This window comes from Terrapene carolina, unplaced genomic scaffold, assembly GCF_002925995.2.
Source record: "Terrapene carolina triunguis isolate 2854851 unplaced genomic scaffold, T_m_triunguis-2.0 Scaffold641, whole genome shotgun sequence".
In the NCBI taxonomy this organism is placed as follows: Eukaryota; Metazoa; Chordata; order Testudines; family Emydidae; genus Terrapene; species Terrapene triunguis.
In genome coordinates, this window is record NW_020664992.1 from 263635 (window position 1) to 281009 (window position 17375).

The window sequence follows — 17375 nt, forward strand, 5'->3', positions numbered from 1 at the left end:
AGTCTGTTGGGCAACACCCAAAACACTAAGGTGGGGTTTGGATTTGAAGCTCCAAGGATCCCTGCCTTTGGCCAAATGTTTTCTTCCCCACTGTTGCAGAGCATGCTGTGCTCTGTCCAGCAGCCTCCACCCCAGAGGTGGCTGCATTTCAAAGATGCACTCCAGGATGGGGTGCAAGATGCCTTAAAACCTTTTAGGGTGAAATGGATTGCAGAAATAATACAGCCCACATTTCTTCTTCTCTCATACACATACTCCTTCCCTGCCCCCCGCAACACCACAGCCCCCAAAACAGCAGACCCATTCTTCTGTCCAAACAGCAGTGTCACTAGTCAATTTTATTTGGAAAAAAAATCAGTTACAGAATAGTTCTTGGGAATTTTGTTTCAAACTTTTCACAACCAGAATGGTTTTTCTTGTCTCAAGAGGTACATCTTTTTCCAATGTTATTTAAAAGTAAAAATAGAAAATTAAATAAACCTCCAGCAAGTCTTAGTGGTTTATAAATCAGAATTGTGAATGAGAAAGATTAGCCCTGCCCTTCCTTTACCGAAGGCAATAGACAGTGTATTGCTTATAAATGCTAAAATGTTCCCCTTCAGGAACAAGACATCTTTATTTTCCCCTTAAGCTCGTGGTTAACATTTGGGAGCAGCCTAAGCTAAGCCAACCTGCGATTTCAGTCTTGGCCAGGCATGTCTCACCGCCATGTCAGTGTGTGATGGGAGCTACCCTGCACCCCTTCAGAATCTAGCCCACGGTATCTCTATCACTACCCCACCCCCTACAAGAGCTGGGCACAGTTTAGAAATGGGAGCAGACAGTTTGTAGACAGATGGAAAAATCTCATTTATTTCCTTTTATTGACGTAAACTTTGGTAGCATTTGTAAGGTTCTTTTTTCTCGTTTAAATTTTCAAACTCAAATACTGCCAAGGAAGCACTTGACCCAAAAGCACAGGTGCGCTCATCAGAAAGGGTATCGTTAACAGGCAGGAGGCCTTCCAAGCCAGCTACAGTAAGTGCTTAGACAGAGACCTGGCTGGATAACAAAACCCCCACTCGGAGCCGTACAATTCAACCGGACAGCTTTAAAAAAAAGACGTACTATAGAAAAGAGATTCCCAGGGGTGAAGTCTAGCCCAGGTCTGCTCACTTCTGCAGCATTTCCCGAATTCTTGTATGGCACAGAAGGGTGTGTGGGGAGGAGAGGGGCATTCTTTTGAAAAAGCCGACTGTATATGACAAAAGCAGCGGCAGCTGTTTTGGTGTATGCGGGGGGGGAAAAGAACGCTGAACTGCCCCATGACGTTGGGAAGTTAAAAACGCTGGCAAGGTACTGAACTGAAGCTGGTGGGCGCTCCAGACGCCTCTTGCCCTTAGGAGGAGTTTTGCAAGGGGTTAGGGGGGAAGAATGGCTCGAATTGAGTGCTTCCTTCCTTACGTTATGACAGTCTCAATTAAAAACAAGCTTATCACACCTGTGTATTAAAAATAGAGCTTAGACACAAACCAAGGCAAGTCAGAACTCAACAGGCTGAATGGTCTACAGTCTTCGGGGGGGGTGAGGGCATAAAATTCCATATGACTTTCCCAATTTTAAATATACAGGCTAAAAAAAGGGAAAAATTCCACACCAAGGTAACAGTTTGAAGTGGAAGAGAAACGTCCTTGCGGGACGGGGGAGCATCCCTGCTACCGGCTCCCTAAGCACATGGCGCTTCTCAGGCTTCAATCGGTTGGTTGTCAGATGTGACCGAAGATCCCACCCCCGCCAAGAGGGATCAGAAAATCTTGAAAGGGAGAAATGAAGCAAGGGAGGAGGAAGAGGAAAGAATTGCTGTCTACACTCCCTCTCTTGGGATGGGTAGTCACTCACCTCTTTAACAAGCACAAGTAGTATCAAAGGTTAGAAAGAGTGGGGGATAGACTAGTTTTTACTCCTGGTTTTATTATTTTTGTTTGTTTGTTTGAAAGCAGTCTGAAGTTGCTGAGCGAATCCTCCCTCAGAGCAGAGTCAATTGGAGCTGGCTGTTGTCAGTGGGAAGTCCCGGCTGTCTGTCATTGGGGGTGTAAAGAGACAGACAGCACTAGATTTTTGTTTCTCGTTTTTTGGGGGGAGCGTGCGAGAGACTCGGGTGCTACATGAGGGGAGCTGGAGCCGTTCAGTCGCCGGCTTCGTTCTCTTCTGCTGTTTCCCCCGTGGTGGCGTTCTCTGCGTTCTTAGATGCCTGCGGAAACGAACCCAAACAGGGATAAGTGATTCTGCTTCAGAGGGGAGAATCGCTAATTAATTCTGGAGAGAACCCGGAGACACGCAGGCCCACAGCACCCTGGAGTTGCCCACCCTGCAATACTCCATTTTTCCTTTTGAAGGCCAACCTCCACCTGCCCCCCCCCCAGATGCAGTTCATCTCCTGTGGGGAGCACTGGGCATCTCTTCCCTTCCCAGGAGCTCTCTGATGTTGGTGCAAGAAGAGTTCTCTTCCGCCACCCAGAAAAGTCTCGTGAAGCTCTCCACCTTATCAGCAATACCAGCCGGTCAAATCTCAGCTGAGCTAGTCCCTTTTCCTGCCGACATCTCCCAGGGTGCAGCTCTGCCTTGGTACCTGACTACAAATCACTATGCCTCAATGACTCCAGATCAAGACTGATCAGTTTACAAGCAGGAAAACAACCTCTCTACCTGCCACTGCAGCAAACTCACGCTGGGATCTGAGAGGCATGCTGGGTTCTTTCTGGCCTGGCCAGTGGTAAAGATTCTGCTGACCAAATTCTGCTTTCAGTTACACCTGTGCAACTGCACTCCAGACAAGGGGCGGTAGTCACCCCCCCCCGCCAGCGCGAAAGCAGAATTTGGGATGGAGCGAATAATCCCATTGACAACACAGGAGCCGGAACAGAATCCATCTCCCTCTTCCACAGCCGTAAGAACTCTGCTAGGCTAAGAGGAGTCAAAATATCTTTTTGCTACGGCCTGAGTGGAAAGTTTGGGGTCTCCCAAGATGCAGTTAACCTGTGCGTGTGTGTGACCCAGCCATTATGAAGTGACAACTAAGTTACCTTCTTTTTCTTCTTTTTCTGGGTCTTCCGGCTGGCGGAGCTTTGTAGCAGTGCCTAGGAAGAGGAAGAGAAGGTAAGCAGCCGGGACAGAGCCGTTTTTTTTGCTCCAACTGGAGGTAAAGGGAAATTCCAATGTAGCAAAACAAGCCTTTGCCAGCCATAAAAGAACAGCGGCACGTCCTGGACGGCTTGGGCTGGGCAATGACACTCGCCATGCGCAGCCTCTCTGGATCCCCACGTCCGTGCAGGAAAGGACGACACACCCGTGACCAAGCAGGTGCCACTTGTGGCCGAGGCGGGAGACTTGGGGGGAGCCAGCTGGAGCTCATGCAACTCCTCTTTCCTCTGAATGCTGCTGCCACCTTCTCACATGTGCAGAGCAGCGCAGCAGAGCCACGCCCCCAGACAGCTCCAGCTGGCTCCGCTTGGCTTCAGAACTAGGCGCTCAGCTTTCGCCTCAAGCCTGCACGTTCTGTCTCCGCAGGCACTCGGCCTCTCTGCGCCTCACAGCCCTGCCTTACAGATCCAAACAGCTGAGAGAGAATAGAGCCCAACCCACCACTCCGAGGGGGCTAGCAAAGAGGAGAGGGGACTGACCAACCTGCAGTCTCCTATCGAACCGCGTGCCTCACCCCCCCCCCCAGGCGGTGAGCTAGGTCTGGTTCTGGCCCATGTGGCCCAGAAACAGGTGACTCATGCGTTTCTATGCACTTCAGGGAAGCAAACGCGTTTCCTCGGACTGACCTTCAGTTCTGCATCCTGAACCTCAAACTCGGATTTGTAGCGCTCCGGCTCGAAGGGGCCGCAGGTTATCCTCATGGGACCGTTGGGCATTAAAAGCACTGTGAATTTGAACTGGGCGACAAACTCGCCTGTAAAGCAGGAATCGTAGTTAGAGCCACCACACTGGACTACACCTTGACAGTGGGGGAACAGCGCACAACCCAAAGTCCACCTTGCTTTCCCGCCGTCGCGTCTGCCCGGGACAATCAGTAAACTGCACCTGCAGTGTTTCCGTGGCGTCCCTCCCTGCTCAGGGCAGGATCGTTCCTGAAGTAGATCCTCCCGGCTAATCTTTACGTGAACCAAACTGACGACACGTCCATCACCACCCCGGGGAGACTATCCCCCATGGTCCAGCAGATCTCACCACTGGGATTATTCTTACGCAAGACCTGGCAGCCAAGGGGTTAAGAGCTACTTAAGGAAGAAATCTCCTGGTTCCTTGAGAGCAGGTGTCTGCACATCACCGCCCTCCAGGGAGGTGGCTACAGCGGGAACCTGTCTGAGCAGAGCCCCGGAGGGGACCAGCCCCTGTGCTCTCCTGCAAGCCCCCCCCCCCCCCCCCGGACTCACCTTCCTTCTCATAGAGGACATTGAAAGGCTGGAGCAGCTCATGTTTGGCGCATTCCACCACCCCCATCCTAGCCTTCTTCTCATCCTCAAACGCCCTGTGAGAAAGGGAGAGAGCCACAGACCTGAGCCTTTGCCTCGCTCGCTGCTCTAAGGATCGCACAACCGACGACCGTTTTCACCAGAGGAGGGGGGAAGTGCTGCGAGCCAAGTTACAGACCCAACCCTGCTGCCTAACTTCCCGCCGGGGGGTTGGCTGGAGACGTTACTCAGCCATTCCCCAACTAGAGGCCAGCCTGGCTACGGTGTGTTGCTGGTGCAGGACGGCTGGCAGTGCGCAGATGAAAGCTCAGGAAGGTAACGGAGCGAAGTGAATGCAAGACGTTAGTTTAGAATCCCAGAAAAAGCCCACCGCTCTGAGGCACAAATGGAGCATTAACGTGGGAGGTAATTTCCTTTTGCTAAAGTGCACATCAGTCAAAAAAGGGGGCTTGGGACTACCCCTGCGTCCTGACACAGCTTTGACTCCACTCTCTGTGAATACAACAGGACTGGTCCCCTTGTATTTCAGCTGCAACACCCCTGCAAAGGCACAGGAGGGTCTCAAATCCTCACAGGGGTCTCAATCTCCTGGCCAGGGTGAAACATCAAAGTCAATCCCATCCCCTCCCTATGGCTTGTCCAGTTGCAGCAAACCCTGCCAGAACAGCCCCCTCTGTGACAGAGCAGCTGTCAATAGCCAGGTGAGGGCTCTTGCAAGGCCCCTATTCTGGGCAGATGGGGAGGCCGTGAAAGGAAGAAGAGAGAATACCTGAGAGTAAATGGCATAGTATCAAAGCGCCTCTCCACCTCGCTGAAAAAGGCACGAGAGGTTTTCATTTTCAAGCCGTACTGCTTGGAGGGGTCCCTTTTGTAAATGGTAGTTCTCTGGCCAGCATCCTTCGCCTAAAAACACAAACAAGATTCAAACACAACCCACAGATAGGACGGGCGGACGGCAGGACTGAGTGCATGCTGGGGCTTCGGTACCGCCGGAGGGCTTTACATACACACACACACGAATACTCCCAGCCCTCCCCGAGGGGGCTCCATTTTACACACAGGGAAATGGAGACCCAAGGAGGTGAAGTGACTGCATACAGAGATGGAGCCTGGCTCCCCATGCCACGCTCAGATCAAGGGGCCATTCTGAAGTCCCCATGGGCATAAAGTAACAGCCTGCTGAAGGACACTCACCTTCCCTTCCCCGGTGCTGACAAGCACGTCAATGGCGTAAACTTCATGGACCTCAAACTCGGCTTTTTCATGGTCCTTCCTAGGTGGGAGAGGTTTGGCGAGTGAGCAAAGTGAGACACCTCTACAAGGGAAAACATCCCCCTTCACCCTAGTAATATTGCTGTACAGAGCTGGGAGGTGGGGGCACAGAGCACCACAAATGCACGTGTGGCGCTTTACACAGCAATTAGGGGAGCGGAATCAAATCAACACACAGGAGACAGAGGCAAGGCTCCATGGAAGTGCTCTGCAGCGGTTCTAGAGATCTGCTAGACAACCATCATTCAGGAAATTCTTCGCTGCCCCAGCCACCAGCACCATCTTCAATCATTAAGATGGAAGGGACTTTAAGAAACAAGTTTATTTTTAATCACTTATGCTGTTTACTCTCTGCACTTCGCTCAGCCTAGAACACAGATGGGTCATTTTCACTTCCAGTACGTCTTGCATTAGCTCAGCAAGACTGCAGCTTACAGATCGATTTTAATTGAAGATATTTTAAACAGATGCCACAGAAACTTTTCTAGTCAAATGTATTCTCTGTTATTTGTATGGTAGCACCAAGGTGCCCCAGGCATGGACCAGGGCCCATTGTGCCAGGCACTGTACAAACCCAAAACACAAAGATGGTCTTTCCAATGTACGTAGATTTTAGATTTTAAAAACCCCAAAATCCTCAATGTTGGGTCTAAACAACCAGAACCTATCCCTGAAGGAAAGGGAGGAGCTGGTAGAAGGGAAGGAAATGGGTCCAAGATGTGACTGAAAATGGCAGCCTAAGAGAACTAATTTGATTGGGTTCAATCTAGTTCCTGGTGAACTCGTGTCCACACCATTAAAGCAATCCACTGTCACAACTGGGAATGGTTGGCGATTTTGCTGGCAGTTGCAGAGACCAAGGACTGACTTGGTGATGGGGACACTTTCTAGAACGACCAGCTGACTGTACAGATGCCAGCGAAAGGTTTAGGGGATAACAACCTTCAGTCACTACCTCCCATCCCAAGCTGTCAATGCAGAGCATCACAAATTACCTTAATGTAAGAAAAAATGGAAGACTCTGGGGTAACCAACACCCGCTATCCCACCCAGCCAGGTACCACAGGCCAGGAACTAGAAGAGAGAGGTGATTCTCACTGCAGATCTGGTCTCACACCCCCTCGCAATGCTGCTGATAGAAGTGACAATCCCGGAGAGGAGACTTACTTTTGCTGGTCTGTAGGGTTTTGGATGATAGTTTTCTCTCCATCAATCACGTGCTGTTTCAGCTGGTGTGACAGCATCCCTGCCAAGTTAGGAGAATCCATTAGCACCTCAGAGCTGCAAACCAGCTACAGAGTGACTTACATTATTAACGCTCCAAGAAGGTGCCCTTAAGCTTTCTGCTAGAGGGAGAACGGCAAAGCTAAAATTTGAGACCGTTTGCGTTTCGACCACCCCCTCTGTCCAGGGATCTCAAACAGCTTCATTCATTAAGTTACACAACTATTCTGTGACAAAGCAAAGGTCCCCACGTTAAAGGGTCCAAGGCACAGCCACAGATAGATTCCTTTGTACAACTTCCAACACAACAGTCTAGCCACTGGACTACACCGGCTCAGCGGTAACTCCAGGAGGACATGGTCTAAGCCCTCCCTAAAATCACGCAGCATGTATTTTAAACAAGCTGACATTCTTCTTTTCAGTCTCTGTAGCCTGGGACATCAGCTACCAGGAGAATCAGCAGTTGCATGGGGATTACCGGCATCCAATGTCTCGAACGACGCATTCTTGAGCGTCTCCAGGGATGCATGGAGGCAGAAATGTTTTTGCCAGTGTTTAGATTACTTATGTCCCTCCTGCACAGTCTAGCTAATGGGGCATTCAGCAAATACTTTTGGGCTTAACTCAGTCTCCCTGTCTGCTTTGCAGTACATGTTAGAATTCAGATTTATCAAGGAAAACCAAAAGGCCATTTCTAATCTGCTTCCCAAGTCACCAGCCACAGCAAGGGAACTAACAGGTCTCCATTTTGGAAGGACTGTGGCCGGTGGTGGCAGAGATCACCGCCGAGGCAGAAAACAGCTCCATTTGTTTTCATAAACCAGGTCCTTATGCTGCTGCTGCTGCTGCCAGTGACTGGATAATTAAGGCACCCGACTGTTTCCAAAACAGTGGCTGCTTAAACTCCCTTGACAGTGTGAGCAGCCGCCTCCTCACTGCAGCCGAGGTGATGTTTTTCTCCCAGAGCGCGGAGCAAAGCATTGGCGAGACCTACCCAACATCCCACGTACCAAACAGCCCAGTCTTGGAACTGCAGCTCTCTGCAGCGAGCGGAGAGAACAAGCCTGCTACAGTATGTCCTGGGATTTAACTGATTAGTGGCGACATGATTTGTTGCTGAAGTAATTGACAGCCACATCACTACGTGAGCAAACCAACAGGATAACAGAACCTGTCCAGACATTTGTGTTTATAATTTTGATAATTATATCAAATTTAAATCAGATAATTTCCATGTTTATATTTAAGCATTTACTTTCAATTTTTATCCACAAATGTTCACAGCTGCAGGAGTTTATCGGGAGGTCAGACAACAATTATTTAATGATGGTAAAAAAACCCCAAAGCTTATTAACCACTAAAACACAAATTTGTCAACCTCACATGTCCAAACACACAAAGTAACTGTTCTTAAATCAAACTAAGTCAGAGGTCCCCAAAATGTGGAACATGGGGGGAGGGCGCAGCAGGGCCCAGACCAGCCCCCACGGGAGTGGGGAGCACTACCCAGCCCCTCCCCACTCCCAGCTCTGCTCCGGTCACACCAGCCCGCAGCCTTGGCCACTAGCCGCAGCCCCCCCCCAGCCCCCCCCCCCCCCAATCTGCGGCCCCCTTATCCCTGTCCACGACCCCCTCCAAGACGCTCCAGGGGAGTGCGGACAGGGGTAAGGGAGGTAGGACCCTCAAAAGTTTGGGGACCACTGTTCTAAGTTGTCAAGCACCCCTTTCCTTTCTTACTTTGTCAATCTGTACATTTCAGTTACCCACCAATGAACATTTTTTTGGTTGGTTTGTCTGCATATAGTGAAACTGACGTTTACTGATAGGAATCTAACCCGTCCAAAGCTAAACCTAACTGAGAACTGTGAGCTCAGCTCCCAGGCACCTTTTCAAACATTATGGTCTGATTTGTCTAAGATGCTTCCAAAGGCAACTTACCACTCTCCGGTTCAGAACGGTATTACTGAGAAAACGCCAACCAGTTAACGATTGACGGGAGCCGTTCACATATACTGCCTTATAGCATCGTTCAGCAAAGGCTCCCCGAGCAATTTATAAACATTCCCTCACCTACACAGTTAAACATCTGCATTGTACCAACGGGCAAACTGGAGGTACAGAGGTTAAATGATTTCTGCCAGGTCTCACAGGGAGCCTGCAGCAGGCTTGGGGGAGAGTGCACCAGAGTCCTGATCCGTGACAGACATGGAGCCGTGCTCATAACCATTAAATGCTTCCCAAGGTTTTGAACCGAGTAGGCCAGGGCTCCCTGCACCTTTACTTCTCCTCTGGCTGTCACTTGCTCTGAGCTGAGCAAGGCCTTACCTTCGATAGGCGTGCAGTTAAACGAGTGTGCTATTTTGTTCCAGGCGTCTGTCACTTGTGTGTTCTGCGGGAGTATGAAGACAGGAGAACAAGTCAAGATTTTAAAATTCAAGCCACAGACACACCAGAGATTTCATCTGTGCTCTGCAATGAAACCATTCTCTAACTGAACGGCTCCTGCAACATCCCCTAACATTTAGGGAGCTGAAACAATCGCAGGTTGTGTGTTATTTCACACCCGCAAAAATGACAAGGTAACAGCAAAAATACAAATCCAGAAGAAAAAGAGGTGTTTTGTGCTATGGCAGTGGTCCAAAGTCCCCACGGCGCTAGGCACTGTACACACACATCGTAGGAGACACATCCTAATCTACAGTGCGGATACCACTAGGATAAACCAAGCATGGAAGAAAGGACTGGAGCATTATCCCCATTTACAAACAAGGAGCTAAAACCCAGCAAGATTAATTCACTTGCCACACGTCACCTAGTAAGTCGATATGGATGGGGGCTGGTAACATGGATGAAAGGAGAATGTCAACAGTGCTTGAGAAGTGTGAACCCCAAGGACAGAAGTGTGGTTTAGGGCCCCAAGGGAGATGGTTATGAGGAATGGCATGAAATCAAGAAAGAGAAATTTAAGCCAATTATTAGGAAACATTCCCGAACAGTGACCTCTATTAGAATGTGACAGTCTCCCAAGGAAATTGGTGCAAGCCCCATAAATCTTATATTTAAATTATAAGTCCTCTGGGGCAGGGACTTTTTTATTCCATTTGTACAGCACCAGGCACAACGGGGTCCGGGTCTACATTTACCACTTCGGTAATACAAATAAATACCAATAAATAAGCGAAGGACAACTGTGCAATGAGGAGAATGGATGGGTTAGAGCTGACCTAGGACCTTTGCCATCTTTAACTTCTAGGATTTTATTGCTTCTCATTTTGACTAGAAGTTTCTCCTTGGAGAAATCCAAGTTCCTCATTGGATAAACACTGACTTTCTATGGAGATTAAGGCACAGCGAGACATGCCAATTGACCTCGGTCACTGGGCCACCATCTTGATGTAAATTCCAAGATGCAGCCACTGTGAAAGAGAGACGCAGAAGCTAGTCTATTCCTTGGGTTTCATACTTGGCTGGAGAGTGAAACCTGTGCATGTCCAAAGTATCTGCAAAACCCAAGATGCAGGTCACAGACACAAGCCAGCAAGTGTGACAGGTTCACTCCCTCTGGCTCTCTTGCTCACCGCGCCTCAAACTGAAAAGCAAGCCACCAACCCAGTTAAACAAGGTTCATCTGCTCCTTCCTGGAGGGCATCTGACCATGCAGTCTGCTGCCAGTGACTCGTAACTCTTCAAATGGCTAAGAGTGCTCAGCTGTCTTCAGGGAGGGACCGACAAGCAGTAGTACCAAGCCCTTGTGTATAACGATGGCTTCTTCCCAAGTAGAGCTCAAATGCTGCTGGACAGTTAACACTGCGTACAGCATTAAAGCCACAGCAACTCACTCCGCGTAGCTCGTGCTCACCCCAGAATGCGGCTCAGCTGTCTATGGCCAGCTGGCTGTAGTTTCCCCACACAGTTGCTCCACCCCTTCCAGAGAAGGTCACAGCTTTCTATTTCTACAGAGCAAGGGTAGGGTCTGCGTGTGGGTTCCTGACTCTCTAGATACACCTGGGCAGCACCAAACCATTCTCACCTGGTTTCCGGGTTTTACCAAGCGCAGGGCAGCTTCAGCACAGAGGTGAGCCGCTTTGATGACATCAGCTTTACGACCCGTCACCGGGGTTTCCTGGAAAAAGTTGCCTGTTTTTGAAACATGTCTTTTCTCCGCTCTCTAGGATGAATTCTGCGCTAGTGGGAGCTCCAATCTGACCCCACACTGAAATCCTCCATCCGCAATACGGCAGGACGCCCTTCCTTCCCTCCCACTTTGCTAACCAATCTCAGGCTAAGCATGGAAGGGACCCTGAGGAGAGAGGAGTTCAAAGTTCCCAACCTATTCAGTCATCTCCGCTCTGTCAGAGGGGCTAGCTACTGCCAGCTGCAGCTGAAATAAATTTAAAAACTACAGGCAGGAGCGCTGTATAATGTGTCTGACCCCCAGAACTACACAGGACAAAGCCCTGGAGATCGTCCTTTAGCAGCCAGGAGCCTGGACAAGATGAGATCTAAGGGCTCTTTTCCAACTCCGCTTTCTACCATCTAGCCCTAATATCAAGTCAACATGTTCATGAGGGAACTGCTGCCCCCAGGAGCTTGTCTATGATTCACTAACATCCTCCTCCAAGGGCTACAGGTAAAAACAGGAGTTTAAAGTTTGTTTACATGAAAAGTTTATTCAAATTTTACAAATATATTTTTCCCTAGATGGCAAGTCCCCTGAATGCTATTTGCGTACGTGACTTCCCAATGCTACGACAAATGGGCTGTGCCATCAACCACCCACGTCCTGCAAGCACCTCCATCAACACACCCCAGGCCTGTACATGTCACACTGCCTCTGAGTAAATACAGCCACTTACAAGCCAGTGTGCTGCAAGTTCAGGCAGGAGAAGTGTGTAGTGGGGACTGGGTCCTGCAGCCATCTAACTTGCTGTACAAATCACCTGAGCTTAGAGCTGCAAAGGTGAACACAGCAGCCTCCTGTGCTGGCAGAAGGAACATGATTCTTCACCTTAGCCAGCAGGGTGCAGCAAGTCCAGTTTGACCAGTCTGCTCCATGCACCCAGGACACTGTCCTCTCAGACTCTCACCACAGATCAGCCGGTAAGTGCAGTTCATCTCCAGCAGCTCAGCTAACATTTGATTTGTTTCACATGTGTTGTGTTTGATCTACTTTAACGTTCAAACAGTTCAGCATCCCAGCTTTTCTAAGGTGAATAATGATTAATTGTTTTTAAACACTGTTTCTGTTAATGTTCTCCAAACTCATCGATGCACAGACTTCTGCTCTGCTGCCAATGTCAGGTGCTCTCTCTGCAACCAGGGGCACTCAAGCGTGGGCTTTTATATCCTGCTTTTGCTGAACCTCACCTGATATGAAAGTAGCGTGGGAGAGCTCTCCGCTCAAGCCATTGGCAGAAACCTACCTTCGCTGCATCGACGAGAAAACTGTGCGCTACATTTGCTATGAAGCCATCCACATGGACTCCCAGGTCACTAACACAAAGAGGAAAAACAGGATTAGTTGCAGGCAGGGCCGCCTGGCTCAAGAAACTTCTTTATGGCCTCTAAACACATTAGAGGAACAGGGTATGTTTCAAATGCATCACTTGCCTGGCCAATACTTCCTAGAGTTAGCCAGTTTGTAAACGCACTTAACAGATCAAGCAGCAGTAAACTCACAATAACATAGCTCAGACACTTACATCTTGACCAAATCTCCGTCTTTGAGGATATAATCCTGGTCACTCTTCAAGGGGGAGAAGTGACAGACACAGTTATTTACCGATATACTCGTCGGGAAGGCAATACCTATGAACAAAAGGAATAACGGTGAGATCGCACCTGCGTGAGACCTGTGTGCACTTCAGAGATACGGACCCTGCTGCCATGTACTACAAGGCACCATGCAGGCAGCACCCCATGTTCCATCACACAGAGCAGCCAACAATCTGCACTTGGGGATCCAAATGCATACGTGATTCAAAGCCTCAACCTGCCGCTCACATATGCAGGATACAACCAGGAGTCTAGTTTGTTAGTTTCTTCTGATGCACCAGAGAATAAAGTGGGACAAAAATATAGAGCTGCACTACCTCATGCTGCGACCTCGGCAGCTTGCTCAAGCTAAGCCAGGCCTGTCAGTGCCCAAAGAGAGATCGCCAAGAAGCAAGGAATTCCCTCAGACATCAACGCATTAGACTGTTCTAGGGATCACAGTGCTGCTGGAGGTGCCATCTTTCAGATGAGATGCAAAAGCACTGTCTTGATCACTTGTAGTCATTAAAGATCCAACTCAACTAATTATATTTGGAGTAACTAGAACTCCCCCTGCAGCTTTCAAGGGCTACAATATTTAGTTTTACCTCCTGTCCTAAACTCATCAACAGCACACACCAATAGCCCAGAGTGACAGACATTTGTGTGATTCATTTAGTATGCATATACGCTAAACTCTCTGGGATCTTTCAGGAAGAAAGTCACTGTGGAAAATCAACATTTGATTACTATAAACTCAGGCATCTGCCTTGAACTTGGGTAAAACAAGTCAGCTCTAGAAGAGAACCAGTCTCTTGATCACTTGTTTTTAACTGTCCCTATTGCTGTTTTAATTGTCTATGTTGCAGGTGATACGGGAGATACGGATGTAGTACATTAAAACAGAGTGCTTTCCTCAGGAACAGAACTCCGCTCGTTTGGAGCGTGTGAGACTGAAGCAAAGCTAAACAGGTCAGCAACTCTTACGACATACAAGTCAGGAGACAGCAAATCAATTGAGACCACAAGACAATATGGTCTGAGGGTCGGAGCACAAGTAAGGAAGTCATGAATTTCAAAATTCTTATCTCAGCTCTGCCTATGACTAGCTGTCTCCTATTCGGGGAAAATCAAAGCCTCTAGGGTGTTTGTCTCCTCAGCTGAGCACCTGCCAGGACTGCTGAATGGCGTACAGTGCTTTTAAAACCAAAGCACTAAAGTACCAACATAGATCAGTTGGGGTTTGATGCTGACTTTTTAAGCATTGTTCTGTGCTCTGGGCACAACCCTTTGGCCAAAAAACAGAACAAACATTTGCTGCGGCTCCCAGCATCAGACCAACTCCAGCCCAGACAGACAAACGTGGAAGATCTGCATTTAAAGCAATCATCTTTCTCTCAAGAGACCTCAAATATCCAGGGCCAGGAATCATGACGCTCACCATGGCTCTAGCCATGGAAATCTTGTGAAAATTACAGACCAGCAAGTACGGTAGACAAGGCATTTATCTCCAAAACAAATCTAGTTTGTCTGAATGGGTGTGGCTAATTCAAGTGTGAAACTCAAACTAACCAGTGCTGTGTGGTAGCTGTTGTAGACTGTTCCTTAGCAGAAAATTTGGGGTGAGAGCAATAAGCATGAAGCCTGGAATTCAGCTTTCAGAAACAATCTTCATTATGCATTTCAGTAGTCTCACTGTATGGTGTGATGTAAACAAACAGAAAAGGAAAGAGCCCTGCATTGAAAAAGGAACCCTTGAAACTGTACTTTACCTTTTTTCATTTCTTTCTCCTTCTTGAAGATTTTGCCAGTCTCTTCCATGATCATGGCATCCCCTTTCTCACACAGGCTGAGAACAGACCCTCCAGATTTAGCTGCTTCAACCACTGCGCGCAGGACTCCTGGGTTCAAACACACAGTGTTGTTGAATTAGAAATGGATGCGTTAACTAAAAAACAGCCAACAACTTAAAAAAAAATGAGACCCTTCATAGATGACAGTGCTGCAGGAAGGATTAAAATTGATGGCTCAACTTTTCACTGCAAGTGAGTACACCAAACATGCACAAATTTGATTATTTTTTACAACTGGCACCCATGGACTCTGACTCAGGAAGTCCAGCAAGCACTACCTTGCTCTGATTGCAAGAACATGTGAACTAGCACAGCAATGTGCACACATGAAGTGTTGAACTGTAGATGCCCTTGAAATGTCAAACACCTGTCCACTCCCACCTACACACACAGCAAGGTCTGTTTAATAAAGGAGTCAAGTGGAAGCAGCACTGTTCTCCCACATTCCTTCCCTTCAGAAGTCAGGGCTATAGAAAGAGGTTCAAAAATGACCCAGGAGACTGTGTGTGTCACACATCAAAGGAACAAGGGCTGCTATTGTGGGTTTCAAGGACTATTATATATCGTTTCTCATTGGGACAGGTCACTTGGCACCAGAGTTGGCAACAGCACAGAACAAGTGCAGCTTAGCTACCTACATTAGTCTTACACTTTGCAGCCACCTTCCTGCAACTGCACATAGAAGCATTTCAGAACTAACCCTTTGCTTCCTTTCATTCTTCCTAGCACAGCTAACTTTGTAGACAGTGTGCCGCACCGGAGGTTACAAAACGCTATATTCCCTAATCACAAAACATTGCATGGATTTGGTTATGGAGGTATTATAGTTTTGCTTTTCGAGCACGTCAAAGGGCTTTATCAGGATGCTGAGATCCCATCACAGAATACAAGTTACATTTCTCTCTATTTTATAAATGGCTAGAAAATATTTGAAGCATGGGGCTGTTTCTGAAGTACTCTAGAGTCACATCTGTGAACAAATCTTGATTGCCTTACTCACAAGAGCAGCCCCAGGGAAGTCTCTGGGATTATTTGAGGGTGAACAGCAAACAGGTTTGCGCATTAGCCAATAGTCAGTATGTACAGGCACTGGGAGCCAGGGCTTTCCTTCTGTTCCCAGATCTACCTCTGGCTGTATGCCATTACTTCACCTCTGGGCTTCATTCCCCCCCTGACAAAGTGGGATAATTCTTATTGGGAGCTGTGATGCTTACAATTTTGTAAAGTGCTTTCAGATCCCTGGTTAAAAGGCATTTGCTCAGAAATATTTTGCCCAATTTCTCCTACGTGGGGGAAAGAGCCTAGTTAATGAATTAAGTAAAAAAAAAATTTGTTTCCTCATACAATCACCTTTCCATGTACTACAGAAACTGTCGGTGGCACCTTAAAGACTAACAGATTTATTTGAGCATAAACTTTCGTGGGTACAAAAACTTCACTTCTTCAGATGCATCTGAATACTAATCTGGATGCATCTGAAGAAGTGAAGGTTTTTTACCCACGAAAGCTTATGCCCAAATAAATCTGTTAGCCTTTAAGGTGCCACCGGACTCCTTGTTGTTTTTGTGGATACAGACTAACACAGCTACCCCTGATACATAAACTGTGAATTTGGAAGTGGGGTTTTTAAGTATATCTAAAAACCAATCACAAAAACAGTATTTTATGTATGCCATCATGTTGTGAAGAAGGGGCAGCTTGAAAATATGAAGTGTTAAAATTCACACAGAAGCAAAACAAATGGTGATCAATATCCATTAGGGAATGGGAAAGTTACAAAACCGTTTAATAGCACTGGCCAAGGAACATCTATTAACTGTACTCTGTACTTATACAGTGCCTCATTCCATGAATTAAAAGCACTTTACATCATTAAATACACATACTACGTTGTCAAGAAATCAAGAGAAAAATCAGGAAAATGTAAAACCTTCTAACTATTCTGGATTTTAAATGTTTTACCTGTGACATACAGAAAAATACTGTGACCATTTTACTTGCCCATGAGGAGTGTCCCCTACATGCCATTAAACTGATCAGATTTAAAAATTTTATTACAGCTAATGTCAAAAAAAATGATATAATACATAGATTGAGAAAAGAGTGTCTGTACATCTGGGTATAGTGCTTAGCTTATCCACAAACACAAAGCTGGTTTTTAAAAGTACATACTCAGCAATAACGCAAATTTAGGTGACTAGATTGAACAATACAGTTTAGATATTAGAATCCAAATACTCGGGGAACGTCACTCATGAAAACTTGTACAGAGATTTGGTTGTGGAAAGCCGAATATACCAATGAGTGGAGACTGTCCCTCAGTAATTGAGCATTAGGCAGGTTGTCCATTTAGAAAGGATTTCTGTTTGCACTACATTCTGTCTAGGTCTTGGAGCTAAATCCAGCTGGCGGAGCATCCCAACAGGATACAAGTTGACACGTGACTGGTAAGAAACACGTTTGCCACCCGACCCCCCACTCAATCTCCTGAAAACGCGCCCACTCCCCATGCCATGCCAGCCGTCAGCGGCCTCCCCTTGACCCAGTGCCTGCTAAGGGCACCCATGCAGCAGCTGAAATGCCAGGGGGACCCGACCCCAAAGCGGTGCAGACAGACTGTCCAGCAGCTGTCACTGGGCTCCGGAGTTACGAGTCGCCCCCACGAATGATGAAGCAAATCCCTGGAAAGGGAAGAGGCGCCGGAGGCTGAAGCCGAGTGTGAACAACTGACCCCGCGGCACGTCGGGGTCTCGGGGCCGGGCTGCTCGGCGGGGGCCCGGGAGAAGGCGGCGGGGGGGCTCCCCGGCTGCCCCCC

At 47.9% G+C, this 17375-nt stretch overlaps 1 protein-coding gene across 1 annotated transcript; it reads right to left on the minus strand.

Annotated features, from left to right (window-relative positions):
- Window positions 1-306: 306 nt before the first annotated feature.
- Window positions 307-14638, minus strand: PA2G4 (proliferation-associated 2G4). The gene is made up of 12 exons (XM_026659586.2): window positions 14480-14638; window positions 12656-12761; window positions 12377-12446; window positions 10984-11076; window positions 9279-9342; window positions 6897-6975; window positions 5652-5730; window positions 5227-5360; window positions 4419-4513; window positions 3807-3934; window positions 3063-3116; window positions 307-2230 (listed from the first exon to the last, which is right to left on the minus strand). Exons 1-12 carry the CDS (start codon window positions 14532-14534, stop codon window positions 2165-2167), a joined length of 1023 nt encoding a protein of 340 aa, XP_026515371.1. The 5' UTR covers window positions 14535-14638; the 3' UTR covers window positions 307-2164.
- Window positions 14639-17375: the final 2737 nt, after the last annotated feature.

Coding starts and splice junctions, on each gene's coding strand:
- PA2G4 (XM_026659586.2), bottom strand. CDS start 14,534: ATGATCATGGAAGAGACTGGCAAAATCTTCAAGAAGGAGAAAGAAATG. Junction 12,762..14,479: donor GGAGAAAGAAATGAAAAAAG/GTAAAGTACAGT, acceptor TTTTGTTCATAG/GTATTGCCTTCCCGACGAGT. Junction 12,447..12,655: donor GACGGAGATTTGGTCAAGAT/GTAAGTGTCTGA, acceptor TCTTTGTGTTAG/TGACCTGGGAGTCCATGTGG.